The sequence below is a fragment of the Bidens hawaiensis genome, unplaced genomic scaffold (assembly GCF_021521415.1).
Source record: "Bidens hawaiensis isolate Kalapana, Puna unplaced genomic scaffold, B.hawaiensis_p1.1 tig00001575_1, whole genome shotgun sequence".
Lineage (NCBI taxonomy): Eukaryota > Viridiplantae > Streptophyta > Magnoliopsida > Asterales > Asteraceae > Bidens > Bidens hawaiensis.
The window spans coordinates 2651544-2664101 of NW_027491088.1; the positions used below are offsets into that span (position 1 = coordinate 2651544).

Here is a 12558-nt window from a genome sequence, read left to right on the forward strand (position 1 = left end):
ATTATTAGGTTGGCTATTGATGTCAAGCTACCAACACCATCTCATATTCAATGAATGTCATTCCCTCCTTAAACTTGATTTATGTGGCTTTGAAAAATGAATACAACGAGAGTGGCGTAATTCATCTATACATAGTGTACAAAATATCGTCAAGTCACTGCCTATATAATCAAAAGTGTTACGCAAGTCTCAACGATTCTGTTTAGGATGTTATGTCGATCACGTTCTCATGTGAAAATGTGGTTCAAAATTAGGATTATAACATAAATAACCATATACACTGATGAAACTACACAGATCAAGAACATCAATTAATTGTGTTACTGTTACATCTCCTTAATCTATTATATATCTCATTTATATAAACAGGGTTGAAACTATGTTATTGGTCCGGTGTTAGGTGACACTGATATTTTTCACATGTTATATTTGTATCCAAACATTCGAGTGACATGGTATATCTTCTAACGAAGAGACATATGAGAAAGCTACTATCACAATTATGACCAAAGATTGGCAAAGAAATTGAATCTGATGACATTTAATCGGGTACGTTTCGATTATTCTAGAAAACAAACAAACAAAAAACAATTATAAAACTGCAATGTTGAAATTAATTAAAAAAAGAGTGAAACTCCAACTATAATCGTCTTCAATCATGTCTGATTTGGTTGCTCGATTACGGTTGTCATTACTTATAAACGAAAAACATAATAGGTGGATTAACAACAGTCGATTAGGGCTAGAAATGATAACTTTAGTGGCTAATGATTAGTCTGTTATATCTAAAAGTATATTTGTTCTATAACTAAATTTTTTATCAGAATTTTCGGGTTGACCTGAAACCCATAAATCAGACCCAAGAACCAACCCGAATAACTTTGGTTCGGGTTCGGGTTCGTCTTTTCAAAGGTTCGGATACGGGTTTTCCAAGTGAGGCTTCGAATAAAAGAGACAACCATACTGATCTCTTTACCGGTTCAGCCGGATAATCCTAAACCCGTTCCGCCCTAAACCCGATCCATCACTCGTGAGCCAACTATACCTCTCTCGCCAACTCTTTAAAACAAACTTCTTTCTTCAAACGGTTATATAACCACTCACTTCCGGTTACTCCACTAACAAACTCCATACTAACTAACTAACTAACTAACTACCACCACCATTTTCAAACTCTGAAAACCTTACTCACTCGATCAACAATGGCGTCCACTGGCGTGTTCATGAAACCACCAACTGCATACTCAACAAACACCGATACCTTCTCTGCTTCTTCTTCTCCGGTATCACTAAACCACCACCATCACAACACCACTGATCACTCGTCTTCTTTCTCCAAGTCTCGCTTTGACGCCTACAACCGCCTTCAGTCTGCCGCAGTTGCGTTTGGCGAAAAGCTTCCGATTCCTGAGATCGTCGCACTCGGAGGCCAATCCGATGGCAAAAGCTCCCTTCTCGAAGCGCTTCTCGGCTTCCAGTTCAATGTACGTGAGGTGGAGATGGGAACATGCAGGCCACTTATTCTCCAGATGGTTCATGATCCTACTGCTCTTGATCCTATATGCCGATTTCAGGTCAATTCATTATTTGAATTAATTGTATATAATCGTACTTGATTGAATTTGTTGCTGCTTAGTTAGGGCTTCTAGTTTCTGAATATTATTGATCATGGAGCTGTAGTTAGGGTTTAGTATTAGTGTGATTAACTTATTATTGCTGAATTTTGGATATTATTCTGTTAGTGTTAGTGTGATTAACATGTTATTCTGAAATTTTTTGGCATACAGAGAATGTGTAATTATGTCAGTTACTCTTCTGCATAATCATACAGAATTGAATTTATTGCTGCTTAGGATTTATAGGTTCTGAATATTATTGGTCATGCAGAGAATGTATAGTTAAGTGTTAATAAGTATAAATCACGCTACATGATCATAATCAACAGTTTTTGTGTGATTATTGCTCAATTTTGGATATTATTCTGTTAGGGTTAAAAGAGTTTGATCAATTGGTTGATTCATGAGGCTTTGGTAAGAATTTTAACATGTTACTGTTCAATTTAACTTTCTGATTTCAGGCTTTCGATATTATTCGGTTCTTCTAAATAATCATATAGAAATTGAATTTCATCACTCATTGCTGCCTAGTTAGTGTTTAGAGTTTCTGAATATTTTTGATCAAACAGAGAAGGTGTAATTAGGTCAGTTCCTGTTTTGATTAATCATATTGAATTGGATTAGTGTTGGATGAGTTTCAAATGGTTAAATCACGAGGATTGGGAAACTGTGTAGAAACTAATGTTTTCCTCTTCAAATAAGAGATTTAGTGGTTATTTTTTTTTATTTTTATTTTTTTGTGTGTGTGTGTGTATATGAATGACACTAAAGTTTGAAAGTAACATGTCAGGAGGAGGATTCTGAGGAATATGGAAGTCCCATTGTATCATCATCAGCAATTGCTGATACCATCAAATCAAGAACTGATGCAATGTTAAAGAAGACTAAAACTGCAGTCTCTTCTAAACCGATTGTAATGAGAGTTGAGTATGCTCATTGTCCCAATCTCACCATTATCGATACTCCAGGATTTGTTCTCAAGGTAGTTTATTCGAAACTCTGCTTTTGTTTTGAGAAAAGGGCCATGTTTCTAATAATCTGAACCACATTTGATAGGCTAAAAAGGGTGAACCAGAAAGCACACCAGAAGAAATTCTCTCAATGGTGATATCGTTAGCTAGTCCACCTAATCGCATCCTTTTATTCCTCCAACAAAGTAGTGTGGAGTGGTGCTCGTCTTTGTGGTTGGATGCTATTCGTGACATTGATCCAACCTTTCGAAGAACGTTAATTGTTGTCTCCAAGTTTGATAACCGGCTTAAGGTACATAAATAATTTAATCTAAAACTACTTGAAAAATAAAGCATTTAATGGCTATCTTGGTTTTATTTCTGCAGGAATTTACTGAACGGTGGGAAGTTGATCGATACCTGAGTGCAAGTGGCTACCTTGGAGAGAACACACAGCCTTTCTTTGTGGCTCTACCAAAAGAAAGAACTGCAGTTTCAAATGATGAATTCAGGAAGCAAATTTCTCAAGTGGATTCAGACGTTATACGCCATCTGAAAGAAAATGTTAAAGGCGGATATGATGAACAAAAATACAAATCCCACATAGGTTTTGGTCGTCTGAAAGATTATCTGGAATCTGAGCTTCACAGGAGGTATAAAGAAGCTACACCTGCAATATTAGCTTTGCTTGAACAACGTTGCAGTGAAGTCACTGCTCAGCTAAACATCTTGGACTCCAAAATACAAGCAACTTCTGATGTTGCTTACCACAGAAGATCTTCAATGCTGTTTGCATCCTCCATCTGCAACCATGTGGTATGAATTCATTCATTCATCATTCTTAATTCAAGAACAATGGTTTAGTAATTTGGATATAATGAGATTGTTTTCTAAAATGCTGCAGGGAGCATTGATAGACGGATCTGCAGATCCTGACCCTGAGCAATGGGGAAAAACAACAGACGAAGAGAAATCTGAAAGTGGTATGGGGAGTTGGCCTGGAGTAATTTCTGATATAAAACCACCAAATTCGACCTTACGCCTTTATGGTGGTGCGGCTTTTGAAAGAGTTATGCATGAATTTAGATGTGCTGCTTATTCAGTTGAATACCCTACTGTTTCAAGGGAGAAGGTAATATCATGAATGTACTTGAAAAGTTGAAATATAATAAACATGTTGAGCTGACTCATCTTTTTGACAGATGTCAAACATAACACTTGCACATACTGGCAGAGGAGGTGGAAGGGGAATTGCAGAGGCTGCTGCAGAGATTGCCCGAGCTGCTGCCAAATCATGGCTTGCGCCACTTCTTGATACTGCCTGTGAACGACTTGCTTATGTGTTAACTAACCTCTTTGATCTTGCCATGGAGAAAAATCAGCACCTTCACTTTGAAGGTAAGAGCTTTAATGTTATTTTATACATACTAGTATATATGCAAATGAGTGATTAATTAAACATAAAAAACCTGTGTTTTGGTTTACAGGTGGGAAGAAAACTGGGGATATGGATGGGTATGTCGGTTTTCATGCTGCCTTAAGGCGTTCTTACAATTGTTTCATAAGAGATCTTGTAAAACAGCGCAAGCAACTTGTTCGACAACACTTGGATTCAATCACAAGCCCATATTCTCTAGTGTGCTATGAGACTGATCTCTTATACGGGCCAGGTCCAAACTCTAGTTCCGGTTACCGGACATCATACCTTGATCTTTCAGATCAAGAAAACATACCTCCAGTGAATAATAATCAGGAAACAACACCTGGGAGGGTTCTTAAAGCAGCAGGAGAAGCTGATAAACTATCACCTGACCGAGCAAGGGAACAAGGAAACTTCATTGAAGGTGGAGCAAGAAAACGCCATCCCAGAATGCTAGGTGACAGCAAAATGTTGGGTAATCAAAAGGGTTCACAACCAGGGTCAACCTACGACCAGATATGCTCATTAGCTGCACAGCATTTTGCACGGATTCGTGAAGTTTTGGTTGAACAGAGTGTGACTACAGCTTTGAATTCAGGATTTATAACCCCATGGTATATATGTTTGTTTCTAAAATGAAACCAATTACTTATATCGATGTTGAAACTTATATATATATATATTACTTTTGTGTGTTTTTCAGTCAGGAAGGTCTAATGGTAACACTGGGAGTGGACTTATTTGCTGTAAAAGATGAGAAATTCATGGATATGTTCGTTGCGCCTGGAGCAATTGACATTCTTCAGAGTGAAAGGGAGTCTCTTCTGAAGCGCCAAATGATATTACATTCCTGTTTGACTGAGTTTAAGTCAGTCGCAACGTCCCTTTGAGGAAACGCTTTCATCTCGTGAGCAAATGAATATCTGGTTCATATTCCATGCAAACATATATTTTGATTCTCTTATCTACAAGTTGGTTCGTATTACATACATATATCGACTGATTCTCCTGTGACGTGAGAAATTGTGTTCATCTAATAAGCAAAAGAATAATAATACCTACATGTTTTCAGTGTATGCGCCTGTGCTGATGAAATATTACATACCCTGTATAGTATATACTTGTACTGGTTCATGTAGAATTTGTTGTTTGGATGTGGAGAGGTGGTTCTTTGACTTTAGGTCAGTTCCAGGTTGGTGGGTTGGTTTAACTTGTTGGACTGACACTGAGAATATGGGCTGCAACTTATGGGGCTAGATGTGCAAGTCTGCAACAATAATATTAGTTCTGACAACTTCTGTGCTGCAAGGCTGCAACCACATTAATACAACTGTTGTTATAATCAAATTTAAACCGAAGTTTGAATTGAATAATGTTAATTAGAAAGATGTGCATATTGACTTAACAATGCCAGTTAACTTTAAAGTAATAATGATAATGAAAAAAAGTTTGGCATTCGGCTGACAAGGAACGATTCGGTTGGGGGCGTCGGGGGTTTACGAAATAACTAGAGATTTCCCTGCACGAGTTGCGCGGTAAATTTGGTCAGTAAAACTCAGGCGTTGTAGCGGCAAGTCATTGCGAATTCGGTCCGTGTCAGCTACATTCCTTATGGTACCGAAACTAAACCTAAAAAATAACTTCGTCAACATATTTTTTAAAGTAGCGGCACTCATATAGCCATTTTTTCTAATAAAATTTAACATATTTAAAACGATGTCGATTCGCTCGGTAAAACCCAACGTTGTGGCTGCCATTAGAGGCATATTCAGGCGGTATAGGTTATGTTAGTTACGTTACCATAGTTGAACCCGAAACGTAAATTCGTCAAACTAACATATAGAAAGATTAAAATATATAAAACAATGTTTATTCGGTCGGTAAACCACGAGCATTGGTAAAACCAGAGCGTTGTCGGTAAAACCAAGATTTGGTAAAACCCGAGCGTTGAACCCGATCGTTGTTGGTAAAACCCGAGCTTTACGGAGGCGAGTCGACTCGATTTCAATAAGAATAAGTTATGCTCGTTATGGTATAAACAACGTTGGTAAAACCCAAGTGTTACGATGGCGAGTCAACACGAATTCAATCAATATAGGGTACGTTCGTTATGATATAAACAATATTTGAAAAACAAAAAAGCATATATCACATATCTTGCAAAACAATAGGAAAACAAAAAAAAACTGTAAAAATCATAAACAATCTTGTGACACCGTCCTTTGCATTTAATCTATTGTAAAAAATAATAATTACCAGGTAGATTTGTATCTATGTTTAGCATGTACTGTAATAAGCAAACGAAACCCCACACGGTGGCAGAACGAGACCTTTATATATATATATACATATATATACTTGAAAGTTATGCAGGTGTACCGACACGAATTTGATAGGTATCGTAACATAAAAAAAAACCTGCACAATGGAACGTCTATGCGAAGTCGGTCGATATCTGATTACGCCACCAGAACAAAAAAAAATCGCCATCACTCGTGTACAACATATTAACGTATTTAAAACAACAACAACAAAAAAAAGAAAACCGTGTGTCCAACAGCGAACCAACACGAATCAGACAGTACCGACGATAAATAAAAGTGTGCTTTGCGGCGTCGAATTGACTAGAGTTCAGTCGCTATTCACATTGCTACAATGTTAACATAGAATTCGGTCGTTATCAACACTAACGGTGCTAAACCAAAATAAAAATAAAAACAGTTGTCAACATTAGAGTGGGCCACATGTACCTATCAAAAGTCTCGCCTCTATTTAATTTCTAAGGGAGTAAGGGGTTCTGAACATTGACAATCACCGGATATTGCCTACCAAATCATAAACATCATTCATAATTTGAAATCAAACCATTGTACAATTACTATTTATTTATTTTTATGGATTTTGGCGGTGTTTTTGACGGCGCGAGAGGATCCTCTTAAGTTCTTTGCTGATGAGCAGTGTTTGACACCGGCCCCAATGGCCACGTCAGTGCTTCTTCAGTAAATCAGCATCCAACCCAAAGTCGGGTTGTTCACAAACCGAGCGAAGACTTGTCCGTTGCTTGGCTCGTGTACAACCGAACCGAACTGAGCGGCTGAAATTCCAACCAAGCAAAAATCGAATCGAGCATATTTCGATCGAACATCGAGCGATTTCGAGCATTATTTATTTCTTTTTCACTTTAAAATTTTCAACAAAAAACAAGTTTAAAGGTTGTAAATTATATATTTTTATAAATAAATTAATGATTTTAGACAAACGTGTAATAGATTGTAAATTTTAATAAAAGTAAGTTTGAAGTGAGATAAAACGATCATGTAAACAAACTTTTAGTATTCTAAAACTTGAAGGGAACAAATAAAACTATAAAATTGACGGAATAAAAACAATTTAAAGGGGTTAAAAAATTTGTAAGGTTATATTTATGTGTTTTGTCTATATATTTATATATTTGCTCATTATAATTATATATATAAAATAAATTTAAAATATTCAAGCCAAACTGAACCAAGTAGACCTTTCCTCGTTGCTTGGCTCGTTTGCAAACCGAACCAAGCAGAGCGGCTCGTTTACAATCGAGCGAGCGTCGAGGGAGTTCAAGCAACGAACGGTTTGAACGGCCAAACTAAAAGTTGAATCGGTAATGGGTCATCAAAAATCTGATAAAGTTGAAAAAAAGGTTGGGTTAAAACACCCATGGTGGGACTGGGGACATTGGGACAACCTCATACGGATAGCACCTTTACCGGTGCAATTGTTTTTTGAAGTTGACAAGTCACAACTGTCAAGTTTTTTATTATCTGGACAACAAGATTTGACTGATCCATCGATTCCCTTAATTAGTAAACAAATTCACATGTTTCTATTAAATTGACGGTTAATTAATGCCTACTTATACAAGCTTGGCAAGTTCAAAACTCACATAAACTATAGCAAAAGGCACCTTGCGCGGTGACACAGCTAGCACCGGTGTCAAACGTTGAACAATCCTTATATATACAAGGACACCGTTTTGGATAGGTGGATGCTTATTTGAAGTAGTAGATCCAGGAAAAAAATTCACATGAGTCGAAAAAGGGTTGATGCAGAATTCCGTAAGGTTCATGCATGATATTAACATGTATATACCTTTAAAAAAAATATTGCTGGAATCGGCCAAGCTCTACACCTTTGGTGTAGGTCCACCAATGCTTTAATTGAGGAATTCAAGGGCCACGTACAAAGCACGTATGCCTTCTCGTTTGAGAAATCATGTGGTTAAATAAGTTATGTCTAATTGTTTTATAACATACTAGTTTACAAACCCGTGTCTTACACGGGTTGAACAATGAGAACGGTATAACTCATAAATTTTAATAATACTTATGTATGAAATTACGTATTACCTATAACAATGAAAAGTGAAAAGTTAAAAACCGTTATAATTCCCCAAATTTCCAATTACTTTTTTTAATAACTTGAACTAATATTTTTAACATCATACCGAAGCGGCTTAGCGTTGCATTTACCTTCATGTGTAGAATTTGCCAATAAAAAAATTCATGTGCTTAAGTGCCTTGCCATTCAACACGTTGTCAAATCTGATGGTTTATTTGTGCTGGTTTATATGCAAATTTTTAGAAGCAAACGATAGATTAGTTGCACTACTAAAGGTATATTATTATTTGAAGCAAATGATAATTGGTTTTAGGTTTTTGATGACCAAAGTGTTCGGTTATGGTTTCGGTTTTAGGCAACAACCAAAACAAACAGACCCATGCTCACCCCTTTTATAAGAATTATATAGACCTCTTTAGAAACCTAACATTTAATTTATTAAGATTATTGATCTTTATAGGGTAAGTCACTAAACCCTTTTATCATTAAAACCTTACACAAAACATTATAAACACAATAACCCTATCTTTCTATCACATTCTGTAGAACACATTAACCCTATCATACTATCGCATTTGACAAAACACATACATTGTTACATATAATTAGATAAAAAAGAAAAAAAAATGTTGTGTACTCCAGGGGCGGATCCAAGGCGTCACTACGGTGGGCCGGTGCCCATCATCCAATTGCGGAGTGCCGCATTTACGTGTACACATTAGTATATTATAACTGAACAATTAGTCCATGTCCACCATCCAGCTGCGAGTGTTGCCCACCGTGGTTACCGTCATCCACGAATTTACATGGAGGTCTTGACATGCGGCGGCCTGGAGGGTCCGTTGACCCTCGGGCAACCCAAACTTCCATTGATATGCGTTTCTAAAAAAGTTGTTATATAGGAATTGACCCCTTGAATTACTATATTCTAGAGATGTTGAGTAGAATAATGAAACAAAATGAACAATTATTTTTCCGGCAAAGAAGGCGGCTGTGGATACGTGATAAGACGATAGAAGAAGAAAGAGAGATATTTTTTAAAATGGAGTAAAAGCATCTATTTCCAAGAAGAAAATGACGAAAGTGTTTGATTGTTATATTCAAATATATTTTATTTTATTGCTATACATAAATATTTTATTTTATTGTCATACATGAATTATGTAGTATTTGTATATATAGTTTAGATAATTGTTTAAATTAAAAAAAATTCCTTTTTAAAAATTAATTTGTAACCCTCTGATTGTTATTAACTACACGTGAAACATGTATAAACCAATCATCCGTTTAAAAGTTTTTGGTTTTGTGACAAAAGATCGTAATAATGAGAGTGGTGCTTGGTGATAGTGTAAAATAATGAAAGAGGTGCATCCAAAATGCAAATGATGGTGTGTAAAAAGACCAATTTACCCTCTCAAGTGTCCCGAAGGTTCATTCCGCTCTGGGCCTCTAAAATAGTTGGTCGGCTATGTTCTCTTTAACCCGACCCATTTTTTACCCAATCCACTTTTGTGCCCACCGTAATAAAAATTTCTAGATCCGTCACTGGTGTACTCCACACAAACACAAAACTGAGAGGAAACAAAACAAATAATTTTTTTTTTGTCAATCTGGTTATTTTGATGTTAGTATATTAAATTGAATTCCATAGTATTGCTAACCTTTTTTCATTAATAAATATGGGGTATAAGAAGTTACGAACCATGGACTAAATGTATTATGTACTTAACATTTATCCCCAAATGTGCAAGCAGCCTGAATATAAGTAAACGAAATACAAAGGTTTAATAAAAAACAATATTACCCATCTGCATGAATTATGCTTAATCTAATTGTGAAAATTCAGCATGAACAAATACATACAAATTATATCTATTGTACACCAAACCAAATCTGAGGTACACATAATTAATTTGACATTTCATCAAACAATTAGAAGATATAAATCAACTGTACAAAATTTCATAGAATTAAGAATTAAAAGGTACACAAACACTGTATCAGAAATATACAAATCTTGCATTTCAACAAATACTTAGAAGGCATCCGAACGTTGAAACGTCTAAGGTAACATAACAGATGGGGAACACATGTATTTTCAAATACGAATTAGAAACCTGAAATCAAAGTTAAGATTACAGACATGAATGGTTAGGATTACAAATAGCAAAGTTAAGAAACTGAACAATGACGGAGACAAAGAATGAAAAGCGGCCATCTTCATCATCAATGGAAGCAACCCTAATTTCGCTTAGTGAGAATACATTTCTTGAGCAATTGAGAAAGTGAATAACAAAGAACAAAGCCAAACTGAAATCAGATCCCGTTGATTAGGGATTTTAGGAAACTCAAATTGGAAAGTAGATTATTGGTAGGATAAAGAGGCTGTGTGAAATAAGACTATTTATTGATTGACAAACAACAACGCCAAGTGACATAATTATTGTCTAAATAGATGCCAAGTGGCACAATGAGATTTTTATATATTATAATAGTAGATACGAGTAATTATTATTTAGAGTCTAGATTAACTTTAGCTCACAATACGATTTTTTAGATAATTGGATATAATTTTTCAAATTGGTAAAATAACTTTGTTTAATCAAAAATTTATGGTGTATCCAAAATTTTGAATATAAAACGAATAGCTGAAATTGATAAGTAATAATTTAATTAATGATTGTTGACAAGTTATCTACCCGAATGTAACTAATAAATGCTGTGCTCATATAGTCCTATGGTACATTAATTTGAGCACAGGGGCCTGGTAGAAATCAAATCAATTAAACTCGTGTTTATTTTTAGGCAATGTCTAGAGGGGCGAGTTTAAGGGGCGATGGACCAATGTTTTAAAAATAGGTATTTTACTTTTACGATTAAAAAATGGTAGGTATTTTACTTTTACGATTAAAAAATAGTACAACCGGTTGAACCGGGTTATACCGGAAGGTTCAACCGATTGAATATTTTACCTTATAATTTCCTAATTTTAATCCAAAAATAACCAAAAAGTAAATAATTCCGTAATAACCCAAAAGTTAATCCATATTAAAAAAGTAACGCAAAAGCACCCAATTTTTTAAAAATAGTCATAAAGTTCACACGTTTGAATGTTAATTGTTGGGTTAAAAGTAAATTTGAAAAAATATAGGCCACATATATCAAAAAATTCGCTGACATAAAACCGGTATTTTACACAAAAACTGCCGGTTTGATGTTCCAGCAAACCGGACTCCAAATACCGGTCTGTTGTGCGAAATCTGGTTCGACCGGCCGGTTTGAACCGGTATTTTAAACACTGGACGAGGGGCGATTTTGAAGAAGACCCCCCCCCCCGGCGCGCGCGGATAATAGGGGAGATGACTATTTGTCGCCTCAAAGTGAATAATAATAATAATAATAATAATAATAATAATATGACCGCTGAACGGTCAAAAAAATTAAAAACATAATATAAATACCAAATTAATTCAACCACTTTCACTAATTTATATAACAACTCAAATATAAATACAAAACCAATTCAACCATGTTCACAATTTCATATTTTTTCATCAATTCAAAACCTATTTCCACCAAGTTTTTTATTTTGCAAAATGAATTACCCAAACACTTCCGATATATAGGAACAACTAATTGAGGATACGAAGAAGATTGATCAGATCAACCAACAGACGTTGGAGGAGGAAGCTGAGGTCATAATCGCAATGTGGGCCATCGCCAATAAGATAGCGCTTGGCTCTACTAGTTCTCCGTCGTGCCATAGGCGATTGTATATCCTTCGAGATCGTGAGGATGCGAACGCTCGTTTGATATAAGACTAATTCAACGGTAGACCTAGATGCGACGGCGTTAAGTTTGAACATCGTTTTCAGATGTCTAGCGTTTGTTTTTGCGCATCGCTGGAGATTTGGAGCGGGAGTATACGTATTTTTAACAAAAAAAACTGACGCAAAAGGATATTTAGGATTCAATGACGTCTAAAAGTGTACTTCGGCGCTACACATCCTCGCATACGGTAACACGACCGACATCAACGACGAGTATTTAAAGAAGGCTGAGAAAATGACGCGAGACTCGTTGGGGAAATTTTGAACAAAATTTAAATTGTTTAAACTAATTGTGTAAATTGTTTAAATTATTTATTTTTTAATTTATTTTTTTTTCTATCATTTATTTTAAAGAAATAATACAA

At 35.6% G+C, this 12558-nt stretch overlaps 1 protein-coding gene across 1 annotated transcript; it reads left to right on the plus strand.

The window, feature by feature from the left end:
- The first annotated feature begins 1202 nt into the window (after window positions 1–1202).
- LOC143585864 (dynamin-related protein 5A-like) lies at window positions 1203–5037 on the plus strand. The gene is made up of 8 exons (XM_077067547.1): window positions 1203–1574; window positions 2407–2598; window positions 2673–2879; window positions 2954–3382; window positions 3471–3698; window positions 3769–3964; window positions 4054–4600; window positions 4690–5037. The coding sequence occupies exons 1-8, from the start codon at window positions 1203–1205 to the stop codon at window positions 4874–4876; spliced, it is 2358 nt and encodes a 785-aa protein (XP_076923662.1). The 3' UTR covers window positions 4877–5037.
- Window positions 5038–12558: the final 7521 nt, after the last annotated feature.